The 23,796-nt window shown below is 43.2% G+C and overlaps 2 protein-coding genes across 2 annotated transcripts in view; one reads left to right on the forward strand and one right to left on the reverse strand.

The window, feature by feature from the left end:
• LOC128730279 (tachykinin-like peptides receptor 86C) overlaps positions 1-23,796 on the forward strand; it is a 37,637-nt gene that overhangs the window by 310 nt on the left and 13,531 nt on the right. The window contains exons 2-5 of the mRNA XM_053823318.1: positions 4,898-5,043; positions 8,857-9,070; positions 19,675-19,809; positions 20,301-20,381. Of these exons, the coding sequence (XP_053679293.1) occupies positions 4,898-5,043; positions 8,857-9,070; positions 19,675-19,809; positions 20,301-20,381 (576 nt within the window). The remainder of the gene's footprint in view (positions 1-4,897; positions 5,044-8,856; positions 9,071-19,674; positions 19,810-20,300; positions 20,382-23,796) is intronic.
• On the reverse strand, positions 10,202-18,080 carry LOC128730278 (phenoloxidase 2). Its single transcript, XM_053823317.1, has 5 exons — positions 17,783-18,080; positions 13,443-14,125; positions 12,935-13,374; positions 10,717-10,898; positions 10,202-10,650 (listed from the first exon to the last, which is right to left on the reverse strand). Exons 1-5 carry the CDS (start codon positions 18,078-18,080, stop codon positions 10,202-10,204), a joined length of 2,052 nt encoding a protein of 683 aa, XP_053679292.1.

A 23,796-nucleotide genomic window follows, 5' to 3' on the forward strand; every position in this document is an offset into this window, starting at 1 on the left:
GCAATGTTCGACGGATCGAGGCGGAAGAGCCACGCCTATGGTTGTGTAATGTTTCCGGTATTGATGCTTTGATTATGCCGTACACCGAGGGAAGGCAACCGGAAGCGGCCACATTTTCCAGGAACGGAAATTGTTTAAACAGCTTTCACGGAGCGTGCGTGTCTCACGATCGTGGCACAAGCAGCGAAATCAGGCTCGCTTGGCATTTGTAAAATAAACTAAGAAATTAAGACGTGCCTAGAAACCTGATTAGTTGTTCCATTTTTGTAAATTTTCGAACATTACTTTTTGGCTTTCGGAATCCCATTCACTTTGCGCAGGTAGCAACTGAAGCTTGCTGAACTTTTCTTTTGTGACTGTCAATAAATAAATGAACTTTAGAAAGTCCGAGGGCTGCAGGAAAATTTAGTGTTTTTCGCGCACATGCACTACGAGCTCTGCGTGTTGTACATTAATGTGGAATTTATTGCGTGATTCTGTGAGATAACTGCTTGTTTTTTTGCATTCTACACAAATGTATGTTTGTACACTAAATTAGCGACGATTCCCATTTATCGAGCCTGGAAGCTCATTTATATTCTCTTCGTTATTACATCCCGTCCGAGGGTTGCAATTCTGCTAGAACCGTTTCGTGCGAAATCCACACTCGTATTTTCCAGATACCTATCAGCTCGCGAAGGGTCGTTGATGAATTCCCTACCATTTGTGTTGACAGTAATTGAACTGGATTCCCACATGTCGTTCAAGAGAACGGTTTGATTTGCTTAGTGTCCCTCAGGCCCTTTTCAGACATTAGCCTTTAAATTGGTCTTGTATGTTGTATGTTCTTCTGTCGGCAAAAACCTTTGGTTTGAGTTAGCTGTCAGTTGTGTTTCAAGAAAAGGCGTGCTTTATTGTTCGACACACGTTCATTTTGTTCTATGCCATCCTGTTCGTTTGCGAGGATACCTCCATCAATAAAGAGCTGATGAAAAAAAAAACTCAATCGTTAGGTTAACCCTGAAGCAAATTAACGAGCACTTTGGTAGCTATAAACATTCTTTCCGTTTCGTAGAACCTAAAGGATAAATTAAATAGAGGCTTAAAGCATGCTACAATTGATGCATGGTAGAATGCAATCAATAAACCATGGACTGCTAACAAGCAGCTTGCAATCGATACCATGTCAATGTCGGTGGTAAAAAATCTTTTGAAAGAATTTATTTATATTGTTCAGCACTTAGAGAAAGTTCAACAATCACAATAGTGTCATTTTCAAATTTGCAGTAAGGGTTCGGCCATATTGATACTGAATGGTTACTGTGGCTAAAAGTAAGCAGAAAAATTGCTAAGTTTATCAGAGACAACGACATGTTGACAAGTTGATCATCTGCTCTATTTCAAAATGAAAACACTTTTTCATTGTTTTGGTTATTACGCTGGTTAACTTTTGTTTGTGAAGTCCATGGTGATATCTGACGAAAAACGAGACTCATCAGATCCCAAAATCAGATGTGAAAGATGAGGAAGTAACAGTGTAGATCCTCGGGACGACTGGCAAGTCGTCAACTTCACATAATAAATTATGCATGCTGCCCTAAGCATAGACCGGCGAGAAAATTCGGGAAAATTTGGCATCAGCGAGCTGGAAGCGAAATTGTCAACTTTTCCGGCAGGTACAAGTGTCGGGGCCTGAGACAGTTGCATCTGCGATGGAGGAGCTAGCGTTGGTTTGAAATGGGAAACTTTTCTCTTCCGACTCGAACGATTTTTTTATGGCAAACACTCTAACTCCATCGGGGGTTCCAATAGAAGCACTCATGTTGTGTTTGGAAGGTGGTTTCAGCTTTTGCCTTAAGGGCAAAGCGCATATCGAAGGGATGGTATTTGCCATGACATATAAATTTTTCGTTTCTCTCCATGCATCACAAATTTGGTTTGTCCTCTCATGGTGAGTTGATTCTGTTTTCTAAGCTATTCCCTGAACAAACGCCGGTTCGCTCGTGTTATTCTGGTCAGTAGCAAGCAGACAATTTGAAGACAATTTTGAAAATGCGTGATCTCATTCATGCACGAGAGGCATGCAAATTCCTTAACCGGCATAGCTATGGCAGTAGAGGGGACGACCTGCGCCGAATTCCCCAAAGTATTTGAATCCAATTTAGGGATTCCATGCATGGAAGCGCAACGAGCCCAACACCGTTGGTTTGAATTAAAGTATGTTCTATTGATTACGATCAGTTTCCCAGAACAGGACGAATAATTGATGAAGTGCCGTAAGTGAACTCAGTCGGTGGACAGTTGACCTTGGGGTGGTTCACACGCATGTTAGTCCGTTTCGCTGTACACAAAGACACATCCGTCGATTCGTGGAAACACATATAACAATGTCCTTCATGCCGCACGTTTTGGAAAGTCGTCCACCGCACGGCAGTCTAAGGCCGCAAGTCAACAGCGCGAAAACATGTCAACAGCGAGTCTGGTACTGCGTCAAATGGGAATGTTGGTTCTACAACGGGTGAGCCAAAAATTGTCACCAAGTCAAACGGTGCTTCGGGCAGGAACGTTTCAAACACATGACGTCAGTATTCCCTAGGCGGCCTTCACGTCCGGACTAGGACGACGGTATTGCAACGTTTCCTGCCGGTCCGGAGTGTATCCATTATGCAGATCAGCACTGGCGGAAACGCTCCTGAAACGGGCGTGGGTTGAACGCTACTGAGACCCGTGATCCGCCGTGGCTTAGTAGTTCAGAGCGAGCGGAAACGCAAACGTTATACACGCCAGTCTAGGGAAACTTATTTAACCGGTTCGACATGATCGGGTGAGAGGGTGCATTGAACGAAAGCACTGTGAGGCTTGCTTCCCGTCAACTATGCATTCGACACCGACAGTTGGGGAACTAGTTTATTGCATTCGATGTATGTTTTGATGGACAATGAAAAGCGCGTGCAACTACCGACTGATGCAGTTGTATCGAGCTAATCGAGGCTGAAATTACGGGAAGTATATGTTGAATTTCAAATAGAAGTCTCATACAGGTTTGAGTCTTCAAAATGTGAAATGTAAAAACGCAAATAAAATATAGAAATCAATTTATCGTTACGTCAGGTATATTGTTTAATTGCATTTTATGTTTTAATTATTACATTATTTATTTTAAACGCATATATTCGTTGATTTTAAATTATAATTCGTGTCATATTTACTTAGCTTGTTCTCTACACCTAATATGATTAGATTCCTTAATGCGCGTCTCGCGTAAGTCATACATTACTCTCACGTGGTATTTGCTTTGAAATGTGACGTATTCTGTACGATAAAGCAATAAGTTTGCGAAAAAGCATGATTGCAACACCTGTGACAAATGCTAGAGAGGAAAGTGTTTCGTTTTTGTATACTTGTCAATATATCGAATACAGAAAGCCAAACGAAATATAAATTGCTCCATCCGACGCGTAGTGAAGACGGTGCAACATATTGCTTGACTTGCGAACAATAACTCGTTTACAAAGCTCACGTTCGTGCCAACGTGCCAAGAAAATGCCACATTGCGTCTTTCTTTTTGTTTGGTTTATATGCTAGCCGGTTCATCTTCTGCCAATACAATCAATTCGTTTTGGCAGAAAAATCGTTGGATCGATTTTTGGCAAGTGTTGAGTCGAATAAACCCATTCACTAGAAGCCCTCTAAACTCTTCAACTCTTACGCATTCAGTTTATCATTTATCTTCAAAAATTCTTTTATTTGCATCCCCTCGGTTTTATATTCTTACATTTCCGTATTAGACATAGCCTAATTATAGACATTAAAATTTTCATTACCACCGATTTACACGACAAAAATAAGGTACATTTACGGCTAATGATTCGGTGTTTTTTCCGAATCCAAATGTGCTTAATTGTTTATCACATTTGCTGCTTTCTTGTAGAATTTGTCACTTGGTTATGTATTTGCAAGGTATTTCAAAAACACCCATTAAGCTGGGTATTCCAAAGAGTATGCTTGAAAATGCAACCATTAGAAATAATATGGTAAACCGCCTTGATGCGATCAGTTAACCGACGAGACTTATTTTGTAGCTCATTCGGATTGCAAAAGAGAAAATAATCCTCATACATTCCTATAAAAGTGAATATCGTAACGTATATACAAATATACCCGACGTGGCTAACAACATGAGATGAAACGAAAAGTGGAATTGCTTGAATTGTTTGTTCGGCGAACCGAAATTCCGCTCAACAAAACGGAGAATTTTGGTGGCTTTTCAATCACACACCAATGCCTGTAGTGGTTCATTTTAAAACCACTCGTAATCGACGATGGAAAGCCAATTCACTTTGAGCTTTCATTCACTTGAGCTCTTTGTTGAATCATGCCAAACGCCAGCGAAAACAGCCAAATCATAGGAGTTTGGTTTCAGCTTATCCGACTAAGCAAAAGTAACTGCGTACAATTTTGCGACATGCGGGATCGGGAAGGATAACAGGACAAGAAACATTTTTACCGATCCTTCACGGGTAGGTATTATAAGGTCTCTGTCATCCTACACGTCGACCCACCATCGAAAGGAAATTAATTAATCATCCGAAAAATCGGTCACATTTATGCACAGGCGTTCATGGAACGATTTGATGGTTTGGTGGAACTGTCAAGTTCCTAATGTAATCGGATCTTAACGCGCATAGCTGCACTGCTCGTGTTCCTCATTTCAGTGCCGTTTCAGGTTTTTGCTCAGGAGACTCTAAATAGCTTCTTCTGCGATACCTACCAACGATGATTAACACTACCGCACGGCCATGTTTTTGGGGGTCGTTAATTTTCACACAAACATCCACACACACGCACTCCCGCAGCGTCGTCGTGATTCGCGAAAACCCAGCGTGACCCAACGGTTGACCGTTTCGTTCGTTCGCAGGGAGTTCATCACGGAATGCCTCTTCCCAAACACCAAGAGCCCGTACGAGCTGCCCTGGCAGCTGAAGACCGCCTGGGGTGTGGTGTTTGGCGCGATGCTGCTCGTGGCCATTACCGGCAACTGCATCGTGCTGTGGATCGTGCTCGGTAAGTACATTTCGGGGTCGGGTACCATTAATTTCCGTGCGTCTAGATGGGCGAGTAATTAGATGGCATCAATCTCGACGGGGGCTCTCGGGGTTGACGTGAAATTTAGCAACGGGAGTTGGGCGTAATTTGTGCATCAATATTTTTGTTCCTGTCTTGACAAGCAAATTACTCCCGTTCCATCGTCCTTATTGTCCCTTTTGAAAATGAGATCCTTATTAAAGGAACTTTCTTCACTGCTTATAAAGTAAGATGTTTCTTATCAAAGGAAATCGTATAAATAATATAATATATAATATATATTATTTAATGGTTTTTATAAATTTTTGTGTTTGAGGTATATAAAAATCGAACCATATATTTTAAATGATTACTTTAGTGATTGAAAAATTTAACGTTAATCAAAATCATACAGTTAATATCATATCAACATCATACGCACAGTACAGCAAGAGTTGAAGCGGAACGAGATGAATAAATTGAAATTGTGCGACACAATAAAAAAATGTAACAGAAAATTCTCCTCAAAGCTTGTTAAGCCTTGTGTTATCGATAGACTAAGCAGCATTATTATGCTCGAAAATTCACAAAAAGCACAAGGTAGTTCTCCTTTGAAAATTAATCCAGCAGCCAATAATGTAGAAATGTAAATTGATCCATTTCCTTGAGTTTCGTTTGCATTCGTCTATCGAGGTATTTTAATACGGAGTAATCGGACAATTTTATCGCCTTCCCGTTATCGGTAATCCGCTGCACGTGCAGCATTTCAGAGTGATTATGGTTTTCCAATTCGAGAGACATACTCTCGGTTGCGTAATGCAACCCGTACCATCGTTGCCAGCAATTTTGTGAGAGCATTGACTTCGTAGTACCACGCGCTAATGAGTGGGGTGATGCTGTCACCATTTGGATAATCGGAGCAATCTATAACCACTGCGACCAGGAGGTAGTTGGGAGTTTTTGGTTTGGTGTGAAGTGCAGCCAACGTCAACGACAGCCTGGAGATAATTTGCTAAATTGAATATAATCGATACATAATTGCTCACCGGGAAATGCAAATGCATTGTTAATGTCCTTATCTCGTGGGCGACAAACGTATGCCAGGGAATTGCTGTTGACCGGGAAATGCATGTATATGTCATCACAGTTGCGTACAAGCTTCAAAAGAATGATTCACAAAACGAATGATGACGAATGACGATGACTTATGGTATTGCATAATTTTACAAACTGATCGACCTGTTACTGAAAAATAAATAGGCTTGACATTTTACAACACGTTTTGATTGCTATCATTAACAAAGGTTGATGACGAGTTGGCAAAAACAAACCGAAAACTCTTGCTATAGGCGAGATAGTTGCTTGCTTGACTGAACAACAAATTACCCAAGCCGAAGTCAACACTTTCGTCCTGAAAAGGGTTAAGTTTCACCGAGCTCTATTTCACACATAATCAGGCTCCGGGAATGGGGTGTGCAACACCAGCGAAAAGCTGTTGCCAAACATCAAAGGACCAAGTCGGAGCTTCTTTACACTTGGATAGGATGTCCGGCAAAGTTTGCACATGATTTTGTGGTTTTACCTCACGACCGAGACACACCGGCTGGTTGGCAGAATAATTTCCAACTGGTTTTTCTTTCGAGCTGTAATTCGGATGCTAATAGTAATATGTTAAGATATTTAAAAAAACACCCAAAGACTCGAAATTCCTTCCGAATCTGGCAAAATAAGTGGACTTTTGTGAAAGAAAAGCATTCATTTAGGAATACTGTCTGTGGTGGTCCGATTCGAAATTAAGTTAAAACGATACAATGAGTTAAAGTACGGCCTACGATAAAGTTATGTAGATCTTGTAGATTAAACAATAATGACACTTATTTAAAAAAGTTCGGATTCCAAAAGTTCAAAACTAGAAGCGATACTCCTCCTGTAACTCCCAAAATATATATTAAGGACTAAGACTTGGTTTAACATAAAGATGAACGTTGTTTCGTAGGATGCATTGTACCATTGAACCGAGTTAGAGTTTCTAAATCTAGTACATTTAAAGAAAACTTAACGTAATTTGTCAAATAGACCATTTTTGTATTTTCGCCGTACTTGAACTGTTCACACTTCTAATGAATGAAGTCAACCATATCCACACTACAATGAACTAAATCTTCTGGCAGAAAAGTTGTTGAAGATAATTTTATTTATTGAACAAAACGATGTTATTCTAGAGATTACTTGAACACAAAAACAACATTCAAAAATTCATCAGACAAATAGCAATGAACTCATCGGTTAGAAGCTTACAAAAATGTAACGAAGGATTCAAATTTGATTGGCGACGAAACGATGTTGCTAACGATGCTTGCGTTTGGTGATTGGCCGCACTACTAACGGTGCGTCAAAGAGCAATACCGTTCACCTCGTTAGGATAACACGTTTCTTGTTTTCTTTGACATTCTTTTTGAACGTATTTCGACAAAGAAGCTGACCCGTCATCTAGACGCGGGTTTCAAGAAGAAGAAGTTATGGCCCGGTGTCTACATGCGGCAAAAAGTTATGGAAGCTATTGGACGAAAATGAGATGATTGACTACCGCTTCATCGTTCGTAAGTTACGCTCGCATTTCCATCCAGCTGTGATGTTTACCCATGCGCTTTAGGATAAAATTTCCAAGTGTTAGAAAAATTCCAAGAAAATCAAACATTGCGCTATTTACGAAGAGTTTTTTCTGACCCTAGGGCAACTCGTGTTCCTCGCTCGGCGCCAACTTAATTTTGCATAATTTTTGGAAAGAACTGTACTCATAAAAAGGATGATGTTTCTGCAATCAGAATGGCTGGTTGACTTTCTTTTATCTTCAAAATTGCATTTGCAATCAACTTCATTTTGCTTGTTCTGGCACATTGCCCCTGTGTCTAATAACACATCAAGCATCGAAAAATGGCGAATGCGAAATTAAACGCTTTATTTGGTTATATATTAATTAATTTGGATATAATTTTTTTTACATATATTTGTAGTTAAAATAACTATCGCGTTTTTTGTTTTGAAATATGTCCACATAGCAGGTCAACTCATTTCTACGTTGCTTGTATGGTTTTTAAATTTATTGACGTTCAAAAATGGCACGTACCGTGTGCAGAAGATGCAGTGTTTAAAATCAACAAAATTACCCTCGGGTTTTAAGCTTAGTACAGTGCTAACTACGAATATAAGTTAGCACTGTACTAAGCTTAAAACCCGTGGGTAATTTTGTTGATACGGATTCTGTTAATACGGAAAAAAGTGGCAAGACTAGTATTTTCAGTGAACAGTTCCATCTAGAATTTTCAATTTTGCGAACAATTCTAGACATCCTCAGATCCAACTTTGGATCGGAAGAACAAATAATAAAAATTAAAAAACGACAGCCGTACGCATGTAGCTTTGCTAAACGCAGTTTGCTTGAGCTTCTCAGCATGCAACTGGGTTAGTGGGTAGTGGCTAAAAAAGCAAATACATACATCATACTGTTGCAGTGCTTCTGCAGTTAACAGGCACTCAGTAAACGGTGTTTGAAAAAGTTTTTCGAATGGCAGCAGATTTCGGAGCCTGTATGTAGTATGGGAACTGCTAACGTTGGAGTACTTTGCAAGGTTGTGAGGCACCTGGTATTGTCGGTCGAGCATATCCTGTTAGCTGAAATTAATGGCGTTGGTCAACGCTCTTCTTTTTGCTATCTCGTAGATGCAAAAGGCACAAAAGAGCAACGACCCAAAAAGTCACAAAATAATTTTACAATTACTCTTTACACTTTTTTCTGCCTTCTCTCTTTCACAGCCCATCGGCGAATGCGCACGGTGACAAACTACTTCCTGTTGAATTTGAGCGTGGCTGACCTGTTGATGTCCTCGCTGAACTGCGCCTTCAACTTCATCTTTATGCTCAACTCGGACTGGCCGTTTGGGTCGGTATATTGCACGATCAACAACTTCATGGCAAACATGTCCGTTGCGTCTTCTGTCTTCACGCTCGTGGCTATATCATTTGATCGGTAAGGGATTTCAAATATTTGTTTATAAAATGAAGCTCTCGTAATTTGTACCAACAAGCTAAACGAGGCTGGTCAGACTCTAGACTGTAGATTTTAAATAAAAAAATCTTAAAACATTTTTGCACTTTTTAGATTTATTGTTTTTAGTTATTGGAGACTAGCAAGTTCGTAGTTCAGGATTCAGTTTGTAACCAAAAATTAATGCACAAATGCTTCCTGTTCACTAACATCATTGATAAGTTTAAAAACAATTCGTAATACTGTCATGCCCTGTAAAACATAAACTTTTCACAGGCTCCGTGATCAAACGAGGCTAACTTTCCGATAAGAATAGTTTCGTCAATATCAAATTTCGCAAACCCTCGCATCAGGTTGCGTGTTCTTAAACCTTCGGCGTACTCTTTGGTTCGCTTGCGTATAAAATTAAGTTTCAAAACTGGTCAGGTGTCGCGCTTGAAATGTGGGAAGCGGTGCACCATCGTTTCTAAGAGCTGGGAGAAATTTGATCCTACAAAAACCATTACACATCGTGAGGAAATGTCACTTGCCATGTGTTGTGAATTCTATCAGCAGAAAAAAATACGATTAGGAAAAAAAATGAATTTCGCTTTTCCATACCGGGAAGGGTTTTAGATATTGCCATCGATATGGCTCGTCAGTTAACGCAGAACCCCGACCAAACCTATCAGCGGAAAGATGTTGCTTTGCGTGACAGTGACAGCAATCACTAGCGGTCTTATCGTTGGCGATTATTTGCTTCTTGAAATGCGAGCGTGTCTTGGCCCATTTCGAGGCGCGCTGTCGAAAAAAGGATCGTACGATTACGGATTCCATACAGATTTCTATTTCGCAAACGTGTTTTGGACGTATTGATGTGATGATTATTGAACTCTTGAAGTAGCGAAAGATTTCAGATCTACACCGAACGAATCATTTCGATTTTCTTGAGCGATATAAGCATGGGAGCTGCAATGAGACATCGCTTTAGAAAGTGTTTGAACTTTCCGCTTTTGTAGATGTTTGAATTTTCTTCTTTCACATTCAAAATGGATCTAGCAAGACACTAAGCGGCTGTGAAATCAGTATCTAAATGCTGGGATTATTTATTAAAACATTTCGATTGATACGATTCTAACCTGTACGGTTCACCGTACGATCGTTATGGACCACTGCAACTGTCTGCACGGCCATGTTGGGTGTCAAGAAGTTGGCCAACGTGTCGACTCCACTGCGGGCCGCTCGGTCAAATGGATACCCCATTGGTTTGCGGTCCGGGTAGAGTCTATCGCGCACTCCGCAGTATGACGCCGCATCGTTACACGTACCAACCAAGTCCTGTACTACCCGGTCCTCCTCGTAGTTTGAAACCATGATGAACAGGTCCGCTGGCAATCCCTCCGGAAGACCCTTGGGTATTAGCATATGAGCGGGCCATCCGCAACCACAGAAGTTGAACTCGGCTTCCGCAGCAGTATCGGGTTCGGGTCGATTTTGATCCAGGTTCCGGAATGTCCGCTCAAACGGGATCGTGACCGTGGATTCCTTCGAGCGACGACGAATACGATTGGAGCCAGGACGTACTGTAAGAGAACGATACGGAATGACACCTGTCGAAGCGTCCTCATCTGGCTTTGCGTCCTACTTACGAGCTACAAGAAACTTGTCCAGCTCCACCATGAACAGCCGCTGATCCCGAAACACCATCGGTGTTCCGCGTTCGTCATTCTTGGGCGCTAGGAAAATTCGCACGAACGCCATTCGCTGCGCGTCGGATTCATTGTCAATCGTGATCGTGGTCACGAATGGAGAGTGTTGAAGGTGGGTGAATCTGAATGGTGTTGTTAAAATGCAGAAGCTCGATCAAGATAAGATACCCAGTACGATTGAAAACTCAAGTTTAAATTCATTTAATTATAAAAATATGCTACCAAGCCATTGTTTGTGATGATTAAAGAATCTCTTTGTATCATGATTTCGGTGTGGAATAAGTTAATAAGTTTAGATAAAAATAGCAGATTGGTTGTATCAGCATTTGTTTGTGCACTTTTAAACGCGTTCAAAGTTTAAAACAAACAAAGATTTGACATTTAAATTAAAATTCTTCCATCAGTAATTGAATCTTACTTCATGCAACGTATGGAATAACAACCGTAAGTGGTAGCTTAGGAAATGCAATTCATTAGAGTGTCATGAGAAACCTTCTCTTGTGTGCTGTTTTGAAGACTATAATTAAAACGAAGAAAGTTTTGCCAACACTCGCCTTGCAAGGGTAAATTACGCTACCAACTTAGCTATCATGCACCCGCATATCCGAAGCTCTATTTCTGCTAGCTCTCCGAAAGCTCCGTCCCACCCGAGGCTTGCGGAATGCAAGATTCGCCAAATTTATGAGCCACCCTGTATAACCAGTTCCTGCCATTATGTGCACACGCCAGTGCCAATTTTCCGCATGAAACTTTTGGCAAGTGAACATAAACCATCCATGCATCGGGAGGCTCTGTTTAGGAAACTCCAAATCCGACCCTTTTCGGTCGGCGTATTTATTGAGGTAAGTGCAAACACGCAACGCATTGAACAGATAACGAGTGGCTCATTTTGAAAACGTTTCGGTTTGCATAAAAGCAAGCAGTAGTTAAATTTGATTAGGATTTTGTGTTTGTCTTGCCCGGACAACGGAACACGCTGAATAGAGATTACAACGCGTTGCCGCCATCAAATGAGTATCCTTTGTGTTCGTAAATGTATGCTCGATTCAGCTTATGCAATGCGTGATGACGTGCAAAACGCTGTCCAATTAAGCGTTCTGTTGCCCGTGGGCACAAAACAGCTACCCAAACGAAATATAATTGGGATATTGATTTCGTCAAGCGGCCATATGCCCGGTTTAGTGTACGGAAATCAATAACACTAGTTCACCCACCATCACCACGTAATCAACGGATATGTGTTAGATGAATTATGTACAGATTGCGACCGAACTTCGACCCGACATCCGGAATAGTTTCTTTTTTTTTCAACAAAACACGGTGCATGGCTCACCGAGCAAAAGAACCGTGTTCCAATACGGTAATCGTAGCCACTCTGCCAGGACATGCGAGCGAATCGGTACGCTAAACGGTGTAGTTTTTCCGGGGCACACACGTCCGTAACCGGAGTTACTGATCCTGACAGAAACGCATCATTGCACATCCATCATCGCACGCTGTTTGCGCGGCATTTCCAGCTCGGCGTCCATTCCAGCACGAAGCGACGGACACGTAATATCCAACCGAGCAACCTCCCTCAGCAACCGCCTACGTAAGGGTGTCGTGTTAATTCAATCAAATTGCAATCGAACATCCCTACCACGGGCTCCCGTGTTAAACCAGCTCCCGACAGTAGACCAAAAGGATGGTCAGGACGGCCCATGACGTGTGAAAAATGGCCGACAAACAGCTGACATGTGCGGGAAGCGATGAGAGATGATCATGCGACCGGATTAGCGGGTAATTGGCCGATGTAAATGTTGGTGTTTTTTTTTGCTCGCCTCCGTATGGTATGGCTGTCGTTGGGAGTTATTGTCCACTTGGAAACTCGTTAGCAATCATCCGATTGCTTGATATAAATTATTCCCCTTTTCGCTAATGATGATTTCTCGCTCGTGCAGAGAGATAGGCGTAGTAATCGGCTGACAGAGGTGACGCCTGTAAGCCGTTGTTGACAAAATTGCACAACAACGATGCGGTACGAAAAAGCAGCTACACGCTTGTCGAAGCATGTGGCAATAATCGTCAGCCATTTGAGTGCCGCTGAGTTTCACGTTGGATGGCTTGTGAATTTTTGCAAATCCATCATGGCACGCCAGGACACTGGCAGGCAGCTTACCTAGCGAAGACGTTGCCCCGTGGGACAAAGTCCATGCCACGAGATAAATCCACGTCCGACTGCTGCCAGAAAGTCTGGAACGTGTTCGGTTGTCCGTCCTCGGGCTGCACCGTGATGCCTGTGATGGATATGCCATCGAAGGTGAGCTGACCGCGCGTGTATGGTGTCAGCTTATTCTTGTGCTCCTGGAAGATGTCGTCGATGTACGAGTGCCAGCGATAGAAGACAGGATCGCGCATAGCCGTCGCGACATCACCCATAACACCGAACGATTCCAGGTGCCGATGATCGGGATCGTGCGCGTACGAGATGAAGACGTGGCCCATATTGTGCATGTCACCGTACAGCTGCCGATTCGGTGACAGAATTGACGACTCGATAATGTTGCCCAGGTGATCGATGCCTTTCTGCTCGTCCAACGGGATGCGATTGCCGGACTCCTGCGTGAACGGGGATCCAGAACAGTTAGTGGCTCCTATGCCTGGCTCATATGCTGCATGATACCTACATCGACCACGAACCCCTGGTGGATGGCCTCGTAAATGCGATCTATCCAGCGCTCTAGGTCGGCAACGTCCTGCTTGATCTGATCCGCCTCGCGGTTCAGGTCCTTCAGCACACTCGAGTCAACACGACCCGGCCAAGCTCGGCTCGCCACCAGCGAGTCTAGCTTTGGGAAGTATCCCTCACCGATGGGTTCACGCAGGTTGTTAAGGCGCTTGACGCGCTGCAGCCGGTTACTGAAGCGTTCGAAATTGTAACGCGCCACCAGCTGCTGGTGCATGTAGTAGAACAGCTCACCACGACGGTCTTTGTCCACGATGGCGCGGTTTGTCGCATCGAACGGGTAGACCAGATGCCAATGCCAGTGGTGTAGGTTGACGCCAATGTCCTCGCGGAAATACCACAGACGATGCTCCTCGTCCAGGTCGGACGCGGTGTAGTCCTTCGGGATGACAATTGGCATGCGCATGCCCTCTGGCACGACCGTCGCTTCCTCACGGATCTGAGCGAACACCTTCGAGTCGACGTACTTGTCCGGGAAGATTTCAATGATTGTCGGCAGATCGAGATCGTGCGTGTCCTTTCGGTGGAGCAACGCCACCGACAGAGCGTAGTTGAAAAGGTACGGATTGATACGATCACGAGCAAACACGGCGCAGCTCTGCAAGTCCTCTACGTTTCGCATGCCTGTAACGATGATTCGGGAAGTTATCAAGAGCCGGTTCGAGCATGACAACAGTGGGGTGACACCGTTCGTGTCAACAATCAATTTCTAAACTCGTAAAACAGTACTAAAAGCAAACAAAAAGTCATCAAAATGATCGTAATTCCAAAAATGAGCTGCGAAAAAAAAACCCATCGCTCGAATCTATCCAGTGGAATGGCCGATAATTTAGTTTTCCTTTGTTGACATCTTATGCGGCTGAGATTGAAGTGAATGTAAATGTACCGACTCGCAAACCACTCTCGGCTGTACTACCGCTTCTGCGGCGTCGGACAGATCATGGGAAATAATTGGCAAAATGGAGAGATAAACATAAAGTGCTATTTTTGCTCCCGTTTGGGCCAACTTCCCGGACCCGGCTGCAAACCCGCTAATGGAGGCAAATCTCGCCACGGCTCTGCGTGTCTGGCGGAAGACAAATATTTCCCGAAGGAAAACAATTGCGAGAACGAAAAGAGCAACACCGCCAACAGCGGACTGTATCGAGGCTTTGGCGGATTGTTTGGTGTAGTTTGTTAACTTTGCTCGAGTAGCTCAAACGAAATTTGCCCCGAAGAAAGTTGCTCACGGAAGGTGCCAAAATGAGCAATGTATTTCACACCCGCCTGGCACACCCGCTGGACATGTTCTTGAGAAGGACAGGCGCGGTTTGATTTGATATCTTACGGCAAATGCTAGCGATGACAGGGACAGGCGTAAAAGTTGGGCATGTTTTTCATTGGATGATATTTTTACTACCCCGTGCTAAATATTTCCGCAAAGAGACTCCAGATTTTGGCATCACAGACGGATCGCAGGCATGTACACACCTGAGGCGGTTTGAGTGTCTTGTCGAAAGCTGCGGAATGCTTTTGAAATGGTATTAATAACACCAAATGTTGTCACGGTGAGGCTTTTAAATTAATTGATTTTTTGCTGTGGTGTAATAATTCACTGAGCCAGATTGAAACAAATTGGTTCAAAAGCATACGATAAAGAGCCTCTGACGAGGAATGATGAAAATACCTTTATATGAGCTTTTAAATCGATTGAAATGTATACCTACACAACAGTTAAATTCGTACAAACAAAATTGCTTTATGCAGTATTGTATGAGCGTGTAATACTTTAGCTTTTGCAATGCTATTTTTACTTATTCCTTTAGCTTGGAGTTTGTTGCTGTCTCTTAAAAGCTTCTGCGCTATTGTTATACGAGTTGTTTGTAAATAATTTCAGAGGATTTTATTCAAAGGATTTTATTTACGATGACAAACGGTGTTAAAGATTGAAGCAGAGTATATTGTTTATTTTTACATAAAAAACATGCCTTTTGAGAGAAGTAATAGATATGTGAAAAGGAAATTTTATCTTGAGAAATTTCTCAAACCAGCAAATATGCCATGACATTCCATATGGCGTTCGCATTCGTGGCTAGCACGATTTAATGCAAAATATTCCGTGCCATCTGTGATCTGGTTTATTTGGCTTAAGAATCGATGTATACTTGGACCTATGCTTTGTCTTTGCCTTCCTAAACAAAACATAGGCTGAATTATGAATGCGTAATTGTGATTGTGTAACCGTACAATTTGTCTAGTCCCACTTTTTTTTAAGAATGAACAACTTTAAGGTGACTTTATGGAACCTACTTCAGGGCTGCTATTTACTGGGGAGGTGTAAAAATGTGTTGGCATAAAAAGCACAATTTCATCTCATTTTCTGCAATGTACGCAGCGTAGAAAACAAACCTTGTAAAATGAGCGATGCTTTTTGAATGATATATTGTACAAAAATAAACTTGTAAGCAGTCATATTTTTACTTGTTTTTTTTTAAACCAACCAGAGATTATATGCCGCGTGAACAAAAGAAGCATGATATGAAAAACAAGCAGTAATTTTCTTTGGGCTTTAGAAGAAAATACCTCCTACCGCTCGGTGATAATTTGCGAAAAATGCCGTTGAACAGCACAACACGCTCAATTGCACCCCTAAACCACTCAGCCCGAGCCCGCTTGAAGCATTAGACATTAATCCCGTGCCGGCAAGTGCCTCTTGCAGTACGTTCGCTCCCGATTCCTCGGCGGTTATTGCTTGTAGAACGCCCAAGCAAATTGTTTACCGTTCGGGTAGCAAAGGATATATGGGGAAAAGCTTTTCCAATATCTGGTAATCATACGGCTCCTTACGCGACGACATCGCTTTGATGTCGGGCGCGTTTCAACGCCAAGCGGGAAGATAAACGCATTTCTGTCGCTTTGACAGACGGCTCTACGCAATCAAGGAAGCCGTCTCTGAGTGGAGGCGTATGAGTAGGATGAGTTAGGAAGGCTAGGAAGGCTTTCTTAAAGCACCCAAAAACGCGAAGCTGTTTGGTGGTACGAACCATTAGCAGTTCGAACCGATCCGAAATTTGCTTGATTCGTTTGATTAGTTCGATCTCTGCGAAATGTCAGGAGGGCGTGTTGGATTGCTTTTACCCTCAGCGCGGTGACACACGGTGAATGAGCAATCTTGCAGATGGAAGCCAGCAATTGATTGCGGTTTACGCTTCGAGTTGGATCTCGACACAAAAGGCGAAGCATGTCGTCTTTGGCATACATTATCGCGAGAAATCTGGCACTAACTCCCAGAACATGTACGACCTAACGGACGAGCTCAAGTCCGTCTTGAAGGCGGTACATTTGCATTTGGATTCGTGTGTTAAAAACGGCTCGGATAGCTCTTTGAAACGTTTGGCGCATAAGTGAGCAAGGTACTCGCAATCAGTCAAGTGTCGCGTCGCATATTGAACCGCCGTTCCAATGAAGAATCGGTCCGGCACAAAGTAGTCCTAGTAACGAAAATCTGTTTCCACCCACTGGGAGCGCGTGCTGACAGGTGGTCTGCAAAGTTTCGCTTTTACTGTCAGGATACGAAATCAACATGGTACGCCGAAGTGTGTTCATTGTAGCGAATCGTTGTTTCCTTAACGTTTTTTTGCGCTTTTATGGAATGCCTATTTAGTGTAGACTTCGTAGATACACGCTATCCTATTGGCATGCAAGATATGGATTCATTTTAAGGATGGAAACTATTTCGAAGAACTACACGATTGTGAGCTTTTGTTCACAGCACAGGTGAAAGAGTTTTGCAAGGTAACGAATGGTTTAAAGACGAAGAGACTCAAAATTACCGCTACAAATTTGTTACACTTGCACTTGGTAGATATGACTAACCCGTACGCGTGCGATGCTCAATTTGAACGCTGTCGCAAATGCCGTGTGTTACACATATTTCGAGGAATGTCTGCAAACTTAGATTTAGCAATCTCTTACATCATCAAATCTCGATCACAGCTTCATCGGAACGCAAACTTGTCGAACCGCAATTCGTGGAGATGATTTTAGTTGTTATACCCAAGCAAGTTGGATGTGCTGTGCTTGGATGTTCAAAGCATAAATGTCGGTTCGGGTGTTGAGTATGTACTTTCATTTCGCGGAACTGCTCAAGTTGTGTGACACTCAGAGTCGTTTTTGTTTGTTATCTAGTCAAATAGATAGCAACTAGTCTACACATTTATGGCACATTCAAGGACAGTGATGAAATATACGACCAATTGCACAAGGGTAAATTTTCGTCACGCGCCACAAAACATCACTTACCCATGAAGATGTCGATCAGACGGGCAGCAATTTTACGATGGCGCGGAATAAAGAGAGAGAACTGCTCCTGACGCCCCAGTGACATCGGAATGCGGAGATCGGGCAGAGGGATGCTTCGCACCGGGATGCGTTCCTCCGCGTTCTCGCCAAAGCGGTTCTGAATTTCTGGCCCAATGGGCCGGTACCGATCCGTGAGGTAGTTGTCGGGCACGTCGAACACCACGCGACCCTTGCCCATGAACACTGGCTCCCGAGGCCGGTCCAGCAGCAGCAGCAGGTGCTTCTTATCAAACACCATCGCAGCGGACTATGAGCACGGTGTGAAAACGAGGAACGTCCGGATGCTAGACACTGACACTGACACTTCCTGCAAGGATACAATTAACGACCGATCGAGACGCGCCAAGTTGGTAGCACGGTATGCCGACAGTCGGCTTGGGTGTGGCCCCTATTATAGGTCCTTGATAGTTTCGTGGAGGGGGTTAATCATACGCACAATGTGCGATAGGCTCAACCTCAACCGTCTTATCGGGTGCAGAGTGGTTGAGTGCGTGCACGGTTCATGATGCGGGTGCGGAAGATTCGCTTCAAGTTCATTAGCATCGCGCACTAACCGCAGCCGACATCGAGAGTAACCCGCAGCATAGGTCATGGTTGACGCAGGGCCCATGTCTTGAGGTGACCAAACAAACTACAACATCTTTCTTGCGGTTTGTTTCACGGACCGGCTACATATCGAGCGTGCTCAAGGGGCATTATGGTCTCCCGAAGTGTGACCGGACCCGGGACAGTCACGGTTTGCTATCGCACGCTGTGCGGTTCGCCCATCGACGATACCGTTCCGTGAACCCAGAGCTCTGGGATCACAGCTTTATCACCGACAAAGTCGATGCCACCGTACGCACCCGATATTTTTGGAGCATCATGACGAGTGCTCAGTTTGCGATTCGATAAGCAACGTCTCACGCCTACGTCGGAGCTGGCATACGTAAAGCTTCTTTCCGGTATACCCCACATGAGCCTTGCTTGGAAAAGCCCATGTGGCGTTCGAGTAGCTAGATAATCATTGCGTAGAGCAGTGGGTTTTATCGAAAACGATAATTGAAATTCCCAAATGTTCCGAATGTAAGGGAATACACGTTTACCAGCACGTAGCGGATTTCCGCGAGATGGTGCACTAACACGCGCCAATACAGGCTATGAAGGATGTGTTTCGGTGAAAACGAAACCTTAAAAAACCCAGGTTCTGTGGATGGGAGCTGGTTGTGACGCTAGAACAAGACATACGCATTTTTGTAGCTACAACACGCCACTGGGTGGATGGTTTGACGTCAAAGCTTTGATGTGACGGAGCACGCAGGGAAGTGAGAAACAGTGGGACAGTTGAGCTTGTTACAACCGTAACAAAATTGGGCCTATTTATTCGATAAGTATTTCCGAGCTGATTGCTTTCCTTTATACGACATCATCGGGACTTTTTATGAGTTTTTTCTTGAAACTATTCCCTCTGCAATCGTATAGTGGTTTCAGAATGACCGAGGTTCAGTGACACAAAATGGGGATGGGAGAATCAATACATGACCAGGAAACCACCATGATCGATCCTGATGCTAATATGAAATTTATCTAGGACTTGCAATCAAATATCGAAAGTGGTATTCAAATCGTGCTTCGACAGTAAAAAAATTAAATTTTCGAAAAAATAAGACATCATTTACTCCGAACATTTTTTTTTGGATGATTTTAAGCATTTGGACATTGAATAGCATGAAATGTCATGAAGAAATAGCTCTTCCAGAAAGTTGATCCCAAGACCCGTGGATCGCATTGTTGACTGAACGATAATAATGATCGTCTGCTCTTATGGCTTTCTTACATGCTTTCTTTGCCAGGTACATTGCGATAGTACATCCTTTGCGACATCGGACGTCACGGAAGAAGGCTCGGATCTTTCTTTTGATCATCTGGGCGTTGAGCTGTGTCCTGGCGGCACCGTGCCTAATGTATTCGACTGTGATGACGAAGCGGTAAGTACCGATAGTGGACAAGGCTCAGGATTAGATGCATGAAAATAAGTTTTGGACATAAACTGAGCTATTTCCGGAGTTTAGGGTATTTAGTAAAGTTGTAAAGTTGTAATTTAATGATACATTCTTCGGTGCCATCAGTGATATGTTGATATCTACCTTGAAACATAAAACATAAAATTCAGAAGTCAAAAAAATCCCATTAAATATGCAACATCATTCGAAACGTTGGGTAATCATTAAATTGTATTGTCGGTCTATCCTATCGCGGTAACAGTATCCTTAAGCAAACTACACCTAGCGATGTTTAATGGAGATAATGACTGTTTTTTTTTTGCTTTTAGCGAACATCATTACGTTTATAAGAACCTCTCTAATGATAATCATACGAGTAGGAAGCGGAAAAAATGCAGGGGCTCGTTTTTTTGTGCATGCAAATTTTTTCGGTTCAGAGTAACGTAATTCATTATACTTTTCTGCTTCCAAAAAAGGTACAACAATGGCAAAACCCGTACTGTATGCTACATGCTATGGCCTGATGGACGATATCCGACTTCCATGGCTGATTACATGTAAGTATTCGACATGGTATTTTTATTATCTGAAATAGCTTTCCATGGAAATACTGTTATTCAATCGCATTCGAGGGACTGAGAACATAATGAGTTCTTTGAAAACAGATGTCGACAGCCGCTTGCATGTACATCGTACAGGTAAAATTACAAACATGAATTAGATAACCATTGTTCGTCACTGCATCGGTATATGCGATGGCTGCTGATGGCGTTATGGTTTTGCGAGAACATTTCATGCGGCAATGCGTCTGCTAAAGCTCCTAAAAAGCTTCTAACCGTTCGCTATACAAAACGGAGTTTGTTTTGTTGAATTTTTCATAATCAGAAATTCAATCATAATAATGAGCAAATGTCAATCTGCAAAGCTATTCATTGCTTCCTGGAGGTATTTTTTTTCCCCTAGTCTCAATGTTGTGGAAAGCTTCCGCTCGAACGCCCAGTCGTTCGGTGAACACATAGCGTGCACAAAAAATAAATTTATTCCCTGAAAAGACACGCCTATGTTGGCCAACGAGCTGGAAGAAAAACAGCGAACACGAGGCAGACCAGCTGGTCAGACGTGGTACAAAACTGTCACACCCGAGTCACGCGTTTCTTCCACTCGAATAGCGAACGCGCCCGCGTGGTATTTGGAAGACCCTGAATTGTCATTAGAATGGCACTGGATCGTACCGCCCGGAAGCTGGACCTTCTGCGAAAAAAAAAATCGATCATTGGGTAACACGAACCAAGGGTATGCTATGGGAGTTGATGTTCTGAGGCTCGTTCGACGAAGAAGCGTGGAAGACTGTGAAGAAGCTAATAAATCGTGATTTGGGCAACGCTTTCCAAGAGCACAGTTCGGCTACCTTCATGTGTAAATCCCTTAGTTGTTAATAATTGAATTTTCCAACTCCGTCGTTGAAAGGCGAGAACGGATCCAGCACAAAAAGGAATGATTTAAAGCATAGACGATATTAGATCCTCTGGAATGGAAATTTAGCAGAATGCAAACTTTTTTTTATGACTAAACAATCTGTTTGGAATGTGTTACAACACCCGGCATTACTGGGAGCTATTCTCCGGAAATGCACCCTGGCGGATACAAACGGATACATAGTGAACGGAGCGATCCATACCAGTCCCTACAGATGCAAAGTTTGCGAAATAAATTACCAACTGTCAGGCGATGCGGTCAGCGTAGGGTTGTTAAATGCTTAAAAATGGATGGAAAAGACCTTTTTCTGGCGGGGGATTTTCTGTTTTTTTTTTATTCTCAGTGGTAAAAATAAACATCGACCTGCTCGGAACCGTTTCGTGTCTGTGGTTGATCAAATGGAAGAAACAATTTAACGCTCCGAATATTGACGAACGTCTGTACATCTCCCCTGGGATAGTACCCTGAACGACGAGCGACGTTCGTGGCTGCCTGGCCACAAGAGGATTTTGATTAGGAAAAGTATTTTTGCTGTATGAAGCAGCACTTCCTTCCACACGGCGCTGATAAGAAATAAGTTCCGCGTAGCAAGTGTTAAACAACTCGTGTTAGTCGTGTTCGACACGAGATCATAGAAATTCGCGGAACCCAAAGTTATATGATTGATTGGAGATTGTTCTCACTATTCATTCCTCGGTGTATTTCTCCTTCACCATAGAAGCCTTTAGAGAGCGCAAACACGAAAATAAATTTATTCAGGATAAACTTTTGCTTACGAGTTCTCAGATGTTAATATAATTATGGACATTCGAAAAACTCTCAAGAGATTTCGAGCGTTGTACAGGTAACAACATTAATGAAAAAAAAGTAATTGCTTAATACGCATTTGAATTAAACTATACACGATGCATCCTTTATTTACGTTCCATCATACAGCATCCTTATGAATATATCGTTTATCACACCATCGTTTGAGTGATGTTTTGATATGTGTATAAATCGTAGTGAAATATATATTTATTCGAAGATTCGGAATAAAAAGATCAAAATGTTAGAAACAATATCGAGGGAATCGATCATATTTACATTCCTTCATTTTGTACCTGCAATTAAAGCATCAAATGAATTTAGTAAATGAAGCCCAATGCTTCAAACGACAAAACCATCGATAAAAGTTACAGCAAGACTGTTTTCGCATCCAATGTGGTGGGTCAAACTGGTCGCGATTGTTCTCATGTGCGACCGCAAGCAAATGCAGCCCAATAAAGCGCTGCCACTTTAAGCCGCTTTGAGTGGGTTGTCGGGAGCAAAAGAGAAAACTGAAAATCACAGTAATCCCGCACAAATCCGTACATTAAACGCACAGTTGAAGTCAACCCCAGCCAGCACGTGACAGCTAACACGCTCTCGGGAACAAAGATACCCGCTTTTCCGCCGTGTCTGACGTAGGCCAACATTCCAACGCCACCGCAACCCAGCACGGGCTAATGAATTCACAATCATATCATAATCCCGCCAAGCATATCCTGCAAACTCGCGACGTAATTGAATTACGCTCATAACACCGGCCACCACAAAGCAACCCACACCGGAAGTGGTTCGAGCGTGATGCCAGTGAAAATTCGGCACCTATCCACGGTGGTGTGTTGCGTTGGTAAACACTTACCGCCTGCGGTACACAATAAACGGTACACAGCCGACGTTACCACCGAGGGCAAAGGAAAGTTTACGGCTTGAGCTTCAGCAATGGTGCCATGTCGTGCCATTGGGTTGTTGAATAGTCGGTTATTTTTTGTTTATTTCGGTAACTGCTGGCAAACATTTTCCCACAAGTCGCACCAATGTCAAGCTCCACCTGTGGCATCATCCGGATGCCAAATCCGGGCGGATAACCGAATAAGCCGGACGCGGTACCCATTATTTTCCGCGTGTTGTAATGTGATTTGTGTTTCGTTAATACTCTCACGAAACTCAATTTCGGGGGAATATCGCATCGAACACGGTGCCGAGATTTTATACCACCGATCCACGGTCGCCGGTTGGCTGTGAGGTGTAGGGAATTATTGTGAGGGTGGTGGACGCGCGTGCGAGTATTCTCGGAAAATGCTTTCACGAAAATTAACGCCGTCCCGAGACAACCGAAGGTCCGAGTGGAGACGGTGAACTTAAAGCATCCTTAATTCATCGACGGTGTGAGTGTTTGAGGCACGAAAATAAATGCGCGTGATACGATGCTACGATGTGATGCTTAGCGTATCCCCGTAGTTGCTGTGCTGGCTTCCTTCCGGGATGGGACTTCCCAAGGGCACGCTTTCCGACGTCTGTTGCGAGCAGATGCCATTTCGGGGGTTGGGTTTTGCGAGAGTTAGGTTTCGATAAACTGCGGACAAGCAGAACGAGATGCGGAAAGGATACGAATAGGTTCGTAGGCCGGAAATACATATCGCTGAATCGTGCACCGAGCCAAAGTCGGTTGGAGTTGTTTCGAAGCGTAAC

The sequence above is a fragment of the Anopheles nili genome, chromosome 2, assembly GCF_943737925.1.
Source record: "Anopheles nili chromosome 2, idAnoNiliSN_F5_01, whole genome shotgun sequence".
In the NCBI taxonomy this organism is placed as follows: domain Eukaryota; kingdom Metazoa; phylum Arthropoda; class Insecta; order Diptera; family Culicidae; genus Anopheles; species Anopheles nili.

Excerpts from the sequence above, each read along its gene's own strand:
- LOC128730278 (XM_053823317.1), bottom strand. The coding sequence starts at position 18,080 with ATGGTGTTTGATAAGAAGCACCTGCTGCTGCTGCTGGACCGGCCTCGG. Across the intron at positions 10,899-12,934 it reads CGGGGCAACGTCTTCGCTAG|ATTCACCCACCTTCAACACT; the intron begins GTAAGCTGCCTG and ends AACACCATTCAG. Across the intron at positions 10,651-10,716 it reads GGACAAGTTTCTTGTAGCTC|TACGTCCTGGCTCCAATCGT; the intron begins GTAAGTAGGACG and ends GTTCTCTTACAG.